This window comes from Coturnix japonica, chromosome 13, assembly GCF_054131305.1.
Source record: "Coturnix japonica strain WE chromosome 13, WE-NBRP24, whole genome shotgun sequence".
Taxonomy (NCBI): Eukaryota; Metazoa; Chordata; class Aves; order Galliformes; family Phasianidae; genus Coturnix; species Coturnix japonica.
The window spans coordinates 18,848,431-18,864,123 of record NC_140675.1 but is presented as its reverse complement, the minus strand read 5'-3'; the positions used below and the strand labels follow the sequence as shown (position 1 = coordinate 18,864,123).

Sequence of the window (15,693 nt, the reverse complement as noted above, 5' to 3'; positions counted from 1 at the left end):
TGGCATTAGCCTCCATGGCTGGAAGGGACAGAGCCAGGTTTATCTGTTCCCCAGCGACACAACCACTGCAGGCCATGCACCAAAAGGGTAAACAGGATTTCCAGGCAGAAAACCGTAACCAGACCTTTGCCTAGTCCTGTTTTCCACCTTTCACACAATGAAGCCATTCCCTTTCTTCATCACTCCTTGCAGGGGAATCCCACATACAGGTTGGTACAGCTCAAAGGGGCCTGACATGGTTCAGCACAGCCTGGCACAGGTTGGTACAGCACAACCTGGCATTGCTCAGTATGGCTGGGCAGGGATTGGCACAGCCAGGCAGGGCTTGCTCCAACACAGCCTGACTGGGCTTGATATGGCACAGAAGGGCCTGGCTCATGTTGGTGCAGCTACAAAGGGTCTGACACAGCTCAGCACAGCCTGACATGGGTTGGTATGGCAGAGCTGGCAGTTCTCAGTGCTGCCTGATGGACTGGCACAGCCCTGCCTGAAACAACAGGGGTTGGTGAGGCCCAACCTGGCCTCGTTTGTCCTGGTAGAGCCTGGCACAGCACAGTGCAGCTCAGTGAGGCCTGGCACAGGTTGGTGCGAGATGAAAGGGTCCAACATGGCTCAGTATGGCCTGGTACCAGTCCAGGTTCAGTGTATGACGCAGTGGTCCAACATAACTCAGTATGGCCCATCAGGGATTGGCACAGCCTGGCCTGGTACAGCCCAGCACGGCCTGGTACAGCTCAGGTTCATTGTATGACGCAGTGGTCCAACATGGCTCAGCACGGCCTGGTACAGCTCGTTCAGTGTATGACCCAGTGGTCCAGCATGAGTCAGTATGGCCTGGTACAGTCCAGGTTCAGTGTATGACGCAGTGGTCCAACATAACTCAGCACGGCCCATCATGGACTGGCACATCCCGTCCTGTCAGGCATTTCCAGGTCCTGGCCCACTCTGGTCCCGCCCAGCCCGGCTCGGCCCGGTCCATACTCCCTCCCGACCCTCTCAGGACTACACATCCCGTCATGCTCCGCGCCGCCGGGAGGGGCCGCTTCCGCCCAGCGCCCGTCGTGCGTCGCCGCCGCCGAGGCCGAGCCCGGAGCCGCGGTTGAAGCCGCCGCCGCCGCCGCCGCTCTCCTTCCTCCTCCTCCTCCGTCCGTCCCGCAGCCCCGTAGCCGCCATGTCGGCTCAGGCGCAGATGCGGGCCCTGCTGGACCAGCTGATGGGCACGGCCCGGGACGGTGAGTAGGGGCGGGCGGGGCCTGCAGGATCCGCGGCCTGGCTGCCCAGCGGGGCCCGGTCCGGCTCCACCCGCGGCCTACGGGCTGTCGCTGTGTGGATCCGCGGGGTGTGTGTGTGGGGTGGGCCGCATCGCCCTGCCCCGCCGAGCCCCGTCGGGTCGGAGCCGTAGGTAGGTCGTACTGTCCGGCCTTACGGTCCGGCCTTAATGCGGTTCGTGTGGGCCCGAGCTCTCCAATACCCGCCTCGTAGCGGGGTTTGCTCAGGTCCTTTTGCACTTTGTTTCGTTAAGTGAATGAAGTGCCTTTCTCTCTCTCTTTTATTTTTTTGTGTGTGTTGAGTTGCTGTTGAATTGCTTCCCATATATTTTATTTCATACAAACTGAACAATGGTGGCCCCTCTATTTTATTCATAAAGGTTCAGTGTATCTTTGCCTGCCTACATCAATCTGCAAGGGAGTTGCAGAAAAGCCTCATGTTCATCGAGCCGTGAGTCACAACCGATTTTTAAAGCTGTTATAACAAAAATTAAAAGAAAAAAAAACAAAAAAGAAAAGAAAAAAGAAAAAAAAACCCCAAAAAAGTGTTTGCTTTTTCTTTTTTTCCCCCCTCCCCAGCAGTAACTTTAAAAGCGTAGCTTAGAAAGCAAGAAAAACCATTTGGAATAGACACAATTCCTGGATGCTTGCAAACCCTATTCCTATGATGACACGCCTGTGTCATGTATACACAGCTTCGCTTTAAAATTGTCACGTTCCATTACCACTTTGCCTTTACTTTCATGTATCGTTCCCCTGACTTCCTTACTGCAGGTGTGGGCAAGAAAGCTTTTCCTTTAAAACTTTTCAACAGTGGGCATAAAATTCTGCAGCTGAGGTCTTGAAGAATGCAGATGGGTATAGTATATGTTGGAGCTCGCAGTGTGTATTGACTAACTTTGTTTCTTTTTTTTATTATTTTATTTTATTTTATTTTATTTTCTGCTTTTCTGATATTGTCTTGTTTAAGTGGCTCCTGAATGTAAAATGTCTCCTGAGGGCGGGAGGAGGGTGGGAACTACGCTACGTGCTCCGGGCCGAGACCTACGAGATGCAGCATTTCACGGCCTTGGAAAACACGCTGCAGACTTGGTATTGAGACCAAATGGACCGATGTCTTAATCATCAGATTAGCAAATAGAAGTTGCTTATAAAAGTATAAAACCAAACCCAACTGCCCAGCACAGCCTTATGTTGTGATTCATGGCCCTCTGCTTGCTTGGGTTCCAGTATCTCCTGCCCTTTCGTTATGGCAAAATAAAAGGGGGGATAGAACAACCAAAAGTGTTGGCTCTGAGCCGACTGTCTGTCTCCTTTTCCTCTTTGGGCTGTGCAGTCTCTTTATATGGATGACAGGCTTTGGACGTTACTTGGCTTTCCAACACTGTGTTTAACATGGTGTACAATGAATAAATGCAAAAATGGTATTTGCTGCCAATTATGAGTTTTTCAGATTATCCTGTCACCCTCCAAGTAATTCTGGGGAGCACCAAGTATTTTAATCTGCATATTGAAATGATCATGCTGACATTTCTGTTCCTTATCGGTATTCTAATGTCTCCTTATTTAAAACCACAAATGAATTTCAGGAGATGAAACCAGGCAAAGGGTGAAGTTTACAGACGATCGTGTCTGCAAGAGCCACCTCCTGGATTGCTGTCCTCATGATATCCTGGCAGGAACAGTAAGTATTCCTTTGGAATAAGGAATTTTGGTAAGGCAAACGTTGGCACAGCTCTCAAGGGCTCCTCTGTGCCACCCAAAGTACCTTTGAGGAGATGCAGCCTGGAAAACATCAGATTTCCCTTACACCAGGGATAGCCAGCAATTTTCATTTCAGTTTCCATGCTGTCTTTGGATCCACAATAGTCAGGTGTATTCTGAATTCATTCACACTGCTTTTTCTATCACAATCGATGGGAGGTTGCAAGGTTATTTCTGTTTTGACAGCTTATGGTGGTTAGGATGTGAAGCTTGTCCTGTGGGGGTCACGGGATCGTGGCCTACAGGAGCCAGCTTGCTGTCCAGGGTGCTGCAGCTCACTGCATCTTCAGCTGCAGTAACCCTCAATCCTCAGAGCTTTTAGTCTCCTTTTTTAAACCAGGTGGTATTCTCCCAGTGGGATTTCAGCTTTTTAATCATAAAGGGTGAGCATATAATGGCAGGTTACAGTTCAGGCCAGCTTTGTCTTTAGTTTGTTGGTGTGAGTAGTATGTTGCTCTGCCTGACTGGTTTCAAACAGTTGGGACAGCTTCCTTCACTGGTGCCCTCTGGGGATACAGCTGGCCAAGGTTCAGAGGATTGGCTCAGATGTTCTCTGTGAGAGCAGGAGGTGACGTGGTAACAACGAGATCTTGTGGAGTAAGAATCCAGCTTTCAAAAGAAAACAGTATACGACTTTGGTAATTACTGTGTTACTTAATTGCAGGATGGAGATGAATAACGCTGTTTGTCTCTAAATGCTGTGACTTTTTATGTTGTCCATCCACTTAACCAGATTTTTTTTAACTGCACTCCTTGTTTATAGGACTTTATTGTGTTATTTCACAAGCTGGGGTTTGACACGTGGGTTCCCAGCAGAGGGAAGGGCTGGCATTATACCACTGTAATGGCAGGGTGGCATGGCAGTGCTAACAGAGAGAGCTTTACCAAGCACTGAGGCAGACTTCAGCTTCTAAATGGCTGTTGCTGCAGAGCAAGTCAGGAAGAGTGGATCACTAATATTTGTGTTTTCAAAGTGTCCTCAGGGATGCAGGGCCAAATTTGGAAGCTCAGATGTATTTTCCATCGCAGCATGAGCTTCCGTGTCACCTCACTTCTGTTTCAGACTTTTCAAGCTTCTGAAATCACTTCTGCTCACTTCCAGTTTTTGAACCAAGGTGGGTTAGGATATAGTTTTTTGAATGTGAGACTCTACAACGGGCTTTTGGAGCCTAGATGTTGTTTGAAGACATGTGGTGCCTTCCATCTCTTTTGACGTTTTTCCAACAGAAAGTTGGTGGTGATTTGAAGGGGTTGAATGAAGCAGTGTGAGACACTGTTGCAGCTGGTGACAAGGCACAGAGGAAGCCTGAGGTATTAAGTGCATTCTGAATGCCTTGGGTTGGAGAAGCACCCAGGAACAAGGAGGGCTGTTGCTGCTCAGGTGTTGTTGTGGATCACACAAATGATGTTGTGGTGGCCTTGAGGTGGCTGAGGAGCTCTGTGCACCGCTAACAATAGATTCTTGGGAGCAAGAAAATGCATCGGTGCCACAGGTCTGTTTGGAGAGAACATGCCAGGTCTGGAACAGGATCTACAGTTCAGCTGTCAGCTCTGCCAGAACAGAATGAATCAGGCAGGTTTTCATTGTGCATCCAAACAGGTTTACTGGCATCTTATGGTGCTCTGGTAATGAAGGAACTGCATGGGTGAATCAGCCTTAACTGGTCATCTCTGGATGTGTGTTATTGAAGAAATCAGGACCTCAGATCATCTTGGCAACTTCCAACAGGTGTTTCAAGCTTTCTGGTAACAATTGTGATGCACCCTGGAAGCACTGTTACTTCTCCATCCTTCGTGTATGCAGCTGTTTCTGAATGGGATGCTGGTTGGAGATGAGCAGGGATCTGGATCTGGTTAGTAGCAGTGCTCAGTGAGACATGATCTTAAGTACCTGTGTGACAGACCAGCTGTGGGTATTGATTGGAGCAAGTCACAATCCCTGCTGGAAAGTATGAGTATTTGGTGCCAGGCCTCCCTGATGAGACAAGGAGTCTTTGAAACAGAAAGGCTAGTGATCTTACCTGAGGTGAGTGATACATGAGGAAGTCTCCACGCATAGAGATCACATCAAAGGATCTGAAGGAAAACTTGAGGTTTGTATGCCAATGAGACCTGGAGATTCTCCCTAGCAGAAGAGATGAAGAGACTCGCTGCCTTTTAACAAAGAGTGAGAGGAACACAGAACACAGTGGCTCTTCTGAAGCCTTCTGCTGGAGCTCCTTCTCTTAATCAGAGTGAGTGACTAAGCTTGCCAGAAGAATTCAGATGAGATAACCTATGATCTGTAACAACCGTGTGGAGTGTTGCTCTTTCTCCCTATACTGTAAAGAGATTGCAGTAGAATAATAAGAATAAAAAAATTAAGTCATATAATGCTCTGATGTTGTACTAAGTTTTTCTTACGGTAAAATTCCAGTAGCTCTTCAGCATTTCCTCAACAGTTTTGCCTGAAGATGAACATTATTAAGTTCTGAAAGTACTGGAACAACTGTGTTTTTTTGTAGGCATTAATTTCCCACCATTAGAGCTCACAACACAGTTCCTGAATGCAGTGTCTGCTGTCAGTGCCTCCTGTTTTTGATAAATATGAGCAAAATGAGTGAGACCAAATAGTGACAAGTCATTTTGAATTGTTATATTTAATAACAGGTAACTACTGACCAAGAGTTACCTGGTGGAGCTTTCTTTGATGGCTTTGCTTCATTCTCAGCAAATCCATTGCTGCTGTTGGAACTCACTGCTTCATAACGTGTCCTTGGCAAACTCCAGCTTTACTTTGGAGTGATGCTCTGGGTTCTGTGCTGATTCCAGTGGGGTTGTATTAAGCTTTTCCTGCAGTTCTTTGTAGGTTTTTCTCCTTGATGCTGATAGCTGGGAGAGGAGTGCTGCTGAGATGTTCCTTGTGAGTGAACCCTGCTCCTTGTGCTGCTCCCTGTGGCCCACACTCAGGCCTTTAGTTGTTTTGACTTTCAAAAATGGCATGTTCTTTTTCTATTTTAAGAATAGAGAAATGTTCTCCTTTACATATTGGTAACATACAAATGCAATTTCCACGTTTTGAGAGCATAATTCAGTTATTTGGCCATTAGCTGCTAGACTTGGGGAGAAACCAACAGATTTAAATAGTATTATCTGCAATGGAAGTGAACAGCAGCATGCAAGTCAGGATTTTCCAGGAGAGGAGATGCTCTCATGGAGACTGTAATTAGATAGAGACACCAAAATGACCTTATGCACAGGAATTAGCTTTGAATTGGTGGGTTTAAAGTCTCAGCAGCAGCTGAAAGCAGGAAGGGTTAACTGCAGAGTTAGGATCTGCTGTATCTGAGCATGGAGTTGTGCTTTCCTACTGGCTGTACCCCTCCTTAGTGTAAATCCCTTTGCCCTTGCTAGGAAGTGTTCTATGGTTTACCATCTTTCAGTATGCTTTCAAGGCTCTTTCTGATACAGATGTGCTTTTATGTGCATACACAGCTGAGTGTTTGCTGTGCTGTAGCTCCTAAACAGGAGGTGTTTGTAGTTGGTTTCTGTTGAAGTAACTCCTGCTGTAGCTTGCTGTGCCTTCCCAGCTCCCTCCCAGTAATTTCTAAGGCATGCTGTGACCTGAAGCAGGGGTAGGTCTGGACTTATAGTATGTGAGGTGCTTTGATATTGTCGGAAGGACTCCTAAAGAAGTGATTCTAGCAAATGTGATTCTTCTGTCCAGTTCTGTTACTGGCAGGTTAAGAGAAAGCTCTCCTTCCCAAAGAAGTTTTACTTTGGTATGATAAACTTGTCAAGTGTTACATATTTTCAGCTTGTTGCCATAATAAAGCTTTCTAACATACATTTTCCTTTTAAACAGAGAATGGACCTAGGAGAGTGTACAAAGATCCATGACTTGGCACTGAGAGCAGATTATGAGATTGCAAGTAAAGAGAGAGACCTTTTTTTTGAGCTGGATGTAAGTATGGGGATTTTTCTTTTTTGTTAGTTTTTATAGAAACTGCCTCATGAAGTCATTGGCTGAACCATAGAACTTAGTGGGTGATTCAGCTAACCATGTTATTAGATCTGGCAAAAACAGCCTCCCCCTTCCCAAACATCACCTTGATGCTGGCTTTAAATTGTAAAATTAATGATGACTCTTGTAACCAAACCAGCGCAGCTAGATGGGAGGCTCTTTGGGCATTCCTTGCATCCCACACCTGCTGCTCTGTAGCAGGACGTTGTAACCTGGTAGCCCGTTCCAGGAGGAGAATGAATGTTGCAAGCTTTTTGCTCAGTGATTTTGCTTTTAGCCACATTTAACTTTCTGTGGTGAAACAAATCAAGCAGAAGAACATTTTGCCTTCCCGTTTCATGCGGTGCTTTCTATGTTTGTATGTTTCTCACACACTGGAAATTGCAGTGCAAAGCTGTAGATGACAGATTTAGGGGCAGGGGTCAAATTTTACTCCTTCTGCAAAGCGTCCTTTGTGTTTTCTCAAGGCATCCATTTTTGAGGTTGGTTGTGCATTGTATTGTTGTGGATTGCACCCCCTAGCTGCTGGCTGTAGGTGTGACACAAAGAGCATCTCAATTCATAGTTCTTTGCATATACAGGCTATGGATCACCTGGAATCCTTCATTGCGGAGTGTGACAGGAGAACAGAGCTGGCCAAGAAGCGCCTGGCTGAGACACAGGAAGAGATCAGTGCTGAAGTATCTGCGAAGGTATAGTCCTCTCATTTAACCTTTGTTCTGAAAGTCTGTGCAAGAGCATTGATGTTCTGTTGTTGCTCAATACGCTCAATAAAGACTTTGTGAATTCAAGTCATCATCTTCAAATACTGCTCTGGCTGTTCTTGTAATAAACTTCTTGGTTCCAAGGGCCATAGTAATGTAGAACATCACCTCTAAAATATGTTGCTTAATCACAGCTATGAAATATATAGGTTTTCCCTCTTATTCAGCGTGCATATGGCAGCTTAAAATATTAAATCCATCCTGTAATTGTCTTTCCACGTAGCAAGTGTTTCCCTCTTTGGGAACTTCTTTCACTGGGACAATACAAAACATTTCTGAAGCTGGGTTTGTGGTGTCTGTACTGTCCTGTAAGCCAGGAATACACCACTGTTTGCAGCTAAGCCAGTGATATCCTGTCCATGTACATTGTCTCCCTTCGCTGTCTGCCTATGACTGCACTGCCTGTACTGGGCACACCAATCCTTTTTTTATTGAGACTTCTTATGGTTGTCTTCTAATAACAGCTAATACAAAACAGTGGATGGATTTAGTTTTTTTTAAGAGAAAAAGGAGTTGTCATGCAGCCTTTTGCAAGATTTTGGTTTTACAAAGAAAAAAAACCAAAAACCAACTGTTTTCTTTAGGCAGAGAAGGTACATGAACTGAACGAAGACATTGGAAAACTCCTAGCTAAAGCTGAACAGCTGGGAGCTGAAGGGAATGTTGATGAGTCTCAGAAGATCCTGATGGAAGTGGAAAAAGTCCGAGCAAAAAAGAAAGAGGCAGAGGTATGGCCTTGCTTGTCCTGCGACGGGTAGTAGGCGATTGAATTAGCCTGAGTCTGTGACAGACACCTGGGTGGTTCCTCTTTCAATGTCAGCAATGTTGACACATTGCAAGCAGCTGGCAGTCCAGTGTGATAGGTGAAGAAAAGCTTTGTAGAAATTCGTACCTGGTGAAGAGATGACTGGGGAGGTGGTAGTTGTTCTCCTGAAATATTTGGTGATTGTTCATCTACCTGCAAGGATAGAATGTCAGGTTAGCTGTGCTCACAGTGTTTTGCGTGCTACCTCTTTTGTACTGAGGGTGCTTTTCACGATCCTTGAAAGCATCGGGGCAGTTCTTTGCAGGACTTTCCCAGCAGGGTCACAGCTGACATGTGCCTGGTGTTCTTTTTGTCCCCCTTCAGGAAGAATACCGAAATTCAATGCCTGCATCCAGCTTCCAACAGCAAAAGCTGCGTGTGTGTGAAGTCTGTTCAGCATATCTTGGTCTCCATGACAACGACCGGCGTCTTGCTGACCACTTTGGAGGCAAATTACACTTGGGTTTTATTCAGATTCGTGAGAAACTGGATCAGCTGAGGGTAATCTTGTCTGTTTTAAACCTTCTCCTTATAGTTCTAAAGGCATTCAGTACATACATTAAGTTCGTACAGAATTCTTTGCAGAATGCCTATGTAAGTCCAGAAATTTCTGATGTCAGAACCCCTGAAACTTTGACTTACCACCTGAGTAAACTCCTTGCAGATCTTTCTGATATTCTACTGTATTGAAATACTGTGTGAACTTTTTTCCTAGAAAACAGTGGCAGAAAAGCAAGAGAAGAGAAACCAGGATCGTTTGAGACGGAGAGAAGAAAGGGAACGAGAGGAGAGAATGGGCAGGCGGTAAGTGAAAGCTGGTAACTGCTTTGTGAAGCTGGTTTTGAAATAATCTGATTTCTTAGTTCTGAATACCACAGGAAAGCAGCAGCTGTTGCTGCATCCATCGCAGTCAGCCCTTAAATGGGGTCTGAGAGAGGCACAGCCAGGCTCTGCCCCTTCCATCACACAGCTGAGTTGCCTTCACCTGTGCTCCCAGGGCTGTCCAGATCCTTTCCCCAGGTGCTCAATCAGTGGTTCAGGCTGTGACTCAACAGTTCCCATACAGAATGGCTTCACCGTTGGTATTCTCTTGACAAGCCTCTTGCCAGCTAAACTGGAAAAACTAATTCTTCCATGTGCGTAAATGATTCAGTTAAACAATGTGGTGTGAAGAGGGTGGTTATTTGCACTGGTTGTGCAAAGGAAGTGGCTGAGTAGGAATGTTGCTGTTCTTGTTACAGCACTTCCCCAGTAACTTGGTATGTTTCTCCTTACAGTCTTGTACTTTGTGAATCCAAAAAGCCACCTTACTGCCTGTGGAGAGCTCTTTTCTGATGTCAGCTGAAGAGTGTTTCAGCCATCTGGCTGCAAGATGCTTGAGGTGCATGACCACAGTGTGCCTCTGGGTATACGTTTCTGGAAATGCTTGCAAACAAATACCAGAACTGAGGCAGCTTGTTTTCCTGTGGTGTGTGGCTTGGTGTAAGCCCCAAATTGTTGTGCATTCCCTAGTTAGGGTGTTTCATAAAGGTTCCCTCTTGGTGTGGATTGCCTGATGTCAGATCAAGAACTGTGTTGAGTTGGCCTAGGGTCTGAGCTCTTGCTGGTTTGGTATTTTGCACTACTTAAAGACTGTGGCCAGCCTTTGACCTCACTCTGTGTGGAGACATCTCTGTACTCTTCAATTCAGATGGTAAAGAAAACCACATAGTGGAGCCAGGAGTAAAGTATAGAGGAGGTCAGATTGTTTTCTTCTTCAAAATGAGAACTTGACCCAAGGAAGGAAGATAGTTCTCCCAGTGGTTGTTGGGATGAGAGCTCAGATTTCTTGATTTCTAAGTACCTGCTCCTCTGGGTGCTGTGTATTGCCATGCTTACGGGGGTGTTTCTCCATCAAAAACACATCAATGACTTCAACTGACTTAAGAGACTGCTTCTCAAGCAGAACTTGATACTTAAAGAACCACTTAAAACATGTTCCTTTGTAACTCTTATTGCCCTGCCTTCATGTGCAGTATCTCAGTGGTGTTAACCAGTAAGGGGAACAATACCACTTGACTTTGAGAAGTCTTGGTGACTTACAGGCACTGTGTCACGTCATGGAAGCCTGTAGATGGGCTTGCGAAACTGTAACTTAATTGGTCTGTCAAATAAACTGATTTCCATAGAGGAATGAGTGAACTGGATTGTCACCCATAGTGGTAAATACAGTCCTGTGTCATTTGGTGTTGCTGGTGACTCGGTGATCTCTTCAGACTGTAATTCTCTGGGGAGCTGGCACGCTGTTAAGCTGAACATGCCACGGAGATGTGAGAATAAATGAAGCCTGGATGGTTCTTCACAATTGGATTTATATGATCTGGGGTGAAGAATTTCCTATGTATCTCTGTACTCCTCAGTAACAGTTATTCACTTTTGCTTCCTCTTTTTTTTTCTTCCTAGTTCATCTTTCCTCAGCAGGAAAAAAATAATTGATGGAAATTTCCACTGAATGTTTGTTAAATCCTCATGATTAGGGAGAGAACACTGTGTTTTTCCTTTATTAAAACCATTTATTTCTTAAATGTGCAGCCACCTCTAAGGAACCAAAGTGAGAACGCTGTTCAGTGCCTCCACACTGCTGGAGAGTGGCACTTTTTCACGACAGTGTTCACCTAGCTGACTTTAGACCACAGAGGGTAAATGTGAAGTTAGAAAGGTGCACTGTAATACTGTATTAATAGAGTGGGATTGGTTGGTAAATCCTTCCTGCTTTGCTAGAAAGCTCTTTGTGGAGTCAGTGAGCTGTCCCAACAAGCTCTGTGTGGAACTGGTGCTGCTGTCCTGTTCTTTGCTTTTTTGACAAGTCCCACCTCCTCCCCCCAGAACTGAAGCTCATGTGGGTAAAAGAAACATAAAAACCATGCCATGCCTTCTCTCACTTAACTCTCCTCTTCCTTTTAGGTCTGGATCGAGAAATAGAGATCGTCGAAGGTGAGTGTGCAGCTCTCCCAACTACCTGTTTGTGTTTTCATCTTGTCACTGAGGTCTTGTAAATGGAATTGATGCTGTGCCTCAGTCTTTTCATTGTGCTCCCTGAAAGAAGTGGGAACTTCTGCTTGGGCCATTCTGTAGTACTGTGCAGCTGAAGTCAGGTGTAGGTTAGCCCAGCCAGAGAAAGGGAGCGATGTGCTCTGCACTACCAGCCTAAGAATGCACTCAGTATCTTTGCTAATAAATGTCTCATGTACTTTGATAGTTCTAAAGTATGAAACGTACCCATTATATGTAATACCTCACATGCAAAAATACAGATATTTGTTATTAAAGCTCCCATCCCTGTGAAGACTTTGCCTTAATGGTATGACAACATTCTGTAAGCAATCATGCACCTCGAGATCTTCTCTACCTTTCTACATATATGTTGGCACCCTTTATTTGGTTTTTAGTGCAGATGGAAACAAATCTGCTTTGAAAGTACAGTGTTTTCATTAGGGGGATGCTCTCTTTGGCAGGCTGCCATTGAGGTTATGGCAATGTCACATATAACTAACTTCTTCAGCCAAAGTGAGGCCTGTATCACTGGTGGTAAGCTGTGCTCTAGGCATCAACACATCAGTGGTGGGAGTGATTTTCATAAGCTTCCCAGCAACTTGAATTTACCCTTTGGTGTTTTGTTGGTAGCGTCAGCCCAGGAAAGGCTCTTCACCCTGTGGGTGATTTGCCTCTGTGTTGGCAGGGATGGGGGTGAGGGCTGATGCTCTGGACTTGTGTGACTCTGGAATGTCTGAGGGATGGGTGCAGGTGTACAGATGCGATGCACTGGCCTATCTCTTGAATCTGAGGCAGTCTGTGCCCTCTTCAGATCACGCTCGCGGGACAGGAGGCGAAGGCGCTCCAGGTCGGCTTCCCGTGAGCGGCGGAAGTCCCGCTCCAGGTCCCGAGACCGACACAGACGCCACCGGAGCCGCTCCCGCAGCCACAGCAGAGGTCACCGCCGGGGGTCCAGAGACAGGAGTTCCAAACACAAGTATGTATTCCTCATACAAGTGCTTCTGAAAAGGGGAGTCCCCGACATAAGTGAGCAACCTCTGATCCCTTAGAGTGGGCAGGACTACTACCACTTTCTCAAGCTGGGTGCTTATGGTTCCTGAGCCAAAGCAGTATTTCCCAGGGGCAGTTTGTAGATGCTTTCACATGAGAGCATTAACTGTACAGTGAAGTCTCAGCTTAAGAGCAGAGTCTAGGAGATAGTACTGTCATTCTCTGATCTGCATTGCTGAGCCTTGAGAAACTGCTGGTTTTCCTGCATAAGCAGCAGCTCAAAGGCCTGCTGGTGCTCACACAGCCTCCCCAGGTGTATAAATGACAAGTAATGGAGGCAGTGTTGGCATTACATTTCTGTGGTTGTCTTCTGCTTCCCACCTTCTTGCTCTCAGTGGCATGGGAAATAGAAGTGTATGGTGTGGGAACTAAGGGAAGTCTTCTGTTAGGGTAACAAGAATGCAGGTTGAGAGACAGTTATTAGAAATCTTGAGGGAAGGAGAAAGGAGGAGCGTACCATTCTGCTGTCACCAAAGAGAAATCCTATAGTCTGAAAAATGGCTTTAAGTCTCTCCTGAGACTTAGCAAAACACCCACTCTGTTGGAGGAAAGATGAAGCCAGCCTGTATATGTAGTTGTATTAGCAAGACTGAAATGAAACATTGCATTTCCCTGCAACCTTTCTAAACCCGGGAGCAAGTATATGACCGGGTGTTTGCTGAAGTTAGATCTAGCCTTTATTTTAGTGCTATCAGTTAATAGGGGAGTTCTTCAGCAGTATCTCATCTGATTAGGGACCACCAGTAGAAACAAACCTACTGTTGTGTATTGTGTTGCTTGAACTAAAGGGTGAGAACAGGTTTTAAAGGTACCTGATGAATGGGAGGGGAATAACAATCTGAAAAAGATGTGTCTGTTAATAACTGAGGGGGAGGGGGGTTGTAAATACTGTTGATTCTCCAATGGCTGAGATACTAAAGTCCTTTTTTAAATCTGTCTTGAACATGGAAAAAAAAAGAAAAGAAGGTTGGACAATTAGGAAGTGAGGAAGACCCTGTAATAACTATTACTAAAGAGCAGGTAAGGGATTGCTTTGAAAACCTTGAACACATTCAGATCAGCCTGTTGAGGCTGTAGGAGGATTTGGCTCACTGACATAACTCCACAAAATTACTGAGAACTGGGGAGAGGTGAGACAATTTAAGAAACAAAAAGTGGATGAGATACCTTGAAAGTGCAGCTTCTGTTTTCACTCTGAGAATTAATGGAATGTATATTTTGGTTCTGCTGGTCTGAAGTCTCACTTCGAGCCCATCACAGGATCTGGAGGTTTGAGGGTAAGAGAGCTATTGGCAACAGGCAGCATGGGGATGGGATAAGAGTTGATCAGATCAGACAGACTTGTGTTGTCTCCTGTCTTGTGGTTAAATGGCACAATCTAAGGCAGTGAAGGTGACATGTGTGATACAGAGGGCTGTAAGATTTTGATATATCTGTGCAATAGTTCCAAACATTAGAATCAACGTGAGTGGAAGCTGGAATCCATAAGGTACCTGCCAGGTCTTCTGCTTATGACTGCAGAGAGACCTGAGTACCGAGTTCTAGAATACGCTGTGCTGTGCAGGGTCTTGAAAGCCTCTGCCTAATTCTGAAGGAGTATGGGCTGCTTGAGTCAGCTACGGGCCAGCACCTCATTGATAAGTTGATTGATTGATATACAGTTGGCATGAAACATAAAGCATAAAAGCCTTCTAAAATGGGATCTAGTATGAAACCCTCTGTTTAATTCTGAGTGGGCTGACACAGCGAAGAGCCACTGAAAATCTGTAGCTCTCATTTGGGCAGACTGTGAACAGATTTGTCCTTGTTGTGGTTTCTGAATAAAAATCTCTGCCATCCTGACTTTGAACCCAGGATGTTAAAGATGGTGCTTATCAAGTGCAAAGTGACAAAAGCCCAGGACTGAGCAAGCCTTTGAATCTGAAGGATGAATACAGCTGGCATTTAAAGCAGTTGAACAGAAGGCCACTGGCTTAGAGCATAAGCAGAACACACTGTAAAAGACACAAACAGTGATGAGAAAAAGATTAGAAGTGCTTTATAGTATGGTGCAGTAAACTAAGAAGGGGCCCAGGGAACACCTTGAGGGACTGACAGAGGCTGCACAGTGCAGTCAGCACTGCAGAACTGTGTTGTATTCCATAAAAGCTTGTAGAGGGACCAGAGTTTGCACCTGGGGCATCACTACTCCTGACACTGCAGGACCCAGGCACACTTTTGTAAGAAACCTGTTACAGCACGGCCCCATTAGCAAAGATTTTGCCATTTTGATGTGCATTTCGTGTAGATTCTTTCAGCCGTGAAGCATATAGTGATGGTTTGCTTTGTACTTCAGATCTTCTAGGGATCGATCTTCAAGAGAGAAGTCACGAGACAGAGAGAGGAAAGAGAAGAGCTCTTCTGAGAGGCGGCACGAGAGCACCAATGGCAAATCTCGTTCCAAGAGATCAGAGGAGAGAGAAGCTGGCGAGATCTGAACTCAAAACGATCGGTGTTGCACTGTAAATAGTCCGATAAACATTCTACACAAAGCCGAAATTTCCCCATTTATATTTACTGAATACGACTCATCTTTTGTAGTTCTGACTTTTTATTGTTTGGCTGATAGCTGTGAGTTTGTAGAGACACCCCCCCCCCCCCCCATTCCCGTACTGTTTAACAGGATTTTGGTTTAGTAGGAATAAAATAAATCTGATGGCTCCTTTTCAATGCAGGTGGGCGGTTCACGCGCTGTGTTTGTGCTGCTGCAATGGACATGGCAGTAGAGGTAGTGCTGTGGTTGGGTACCTACGCTGCTATTTGTTAACACTTCAGCCCTTTAACAAGAGATCTCCCTGCCCCTTTACACAGCTGGTACTTGAGAACAGCAGTAAGCGCTGCTTCTGATTGGATTCATGTCAATTCTTTGCTTGTACATGGTAAATCGAAAAGCTTTTTAGTGTTCAACCACTTCATTCTTACACCTCCAGAGTCGCCTTGCTGTGCCGGGTGCAGTTTGACCCTCTG

General features: G+C 45.6%; 1 protein-coding gene across 6 annotated transcripts; it reads left to right on the top strand.

Annotated features, from left to right (window-relative positions):
- Positions 1 to 1,068: 1,068 nt before the first annotated feature.
- LUC7L (LUC7 like) lies at positions 1,069 to 15,400 on the top strand. Of its 6 annotated transcripts, XM_085514310.1 has the most exons (12): positions 1,069 to 1,232; positions 1,649 to 1,719; positions 2,239 to 2,952; positions 4,762 to 4,885; positions 6,877 to 6,975; positions 7,617 to 7,727; positions 8,384 to 8,527; positions 8,929 to 9,105; positions 9,320 to 9,408; positions 11,548 to 11,577; positions 12,449 to 12,613; positions 15,023 to 15,400. In XM_085514310.1, the coding sequence occupies exons 4-12, from the start codon at positions 4,847 to 4,849 to the stop codon at positions 15,162 to 15,164; spliced, it is 996 nt and encodes a 331-aa protein (XP_085370436.1). In that variant the 5' UTR covers positions 1,069 to 1,232; positions 1,649 to 1,719; positions 2,239 to 2,952; positions 4,762 to 4,846; the 3' UTR covers positions 15,165 to 15,400. The 6 variants fall into 6 exon arrangements, with proteins under 6 accessions (XP_085370436.1, XP_015732846.1, XP_085370437.1 ...); XM_015877360.3 differs by lacking the exons at positions 1,649 to 1,719; positions 4,762 to 4,885 and adding an exon at positions 13,646 to 13,707 and having other exon boundaries at positions 2,858 to 2,952; XM_085514311.1 differs by lacking the exon at positions 1,649 to 1,719 and having other exon boundaries at positions 2,858 to 2,952; positions 4,633 to 4,885.
- Positions 15,401 to 15,693: the final 293 nt, after the last annotated feature.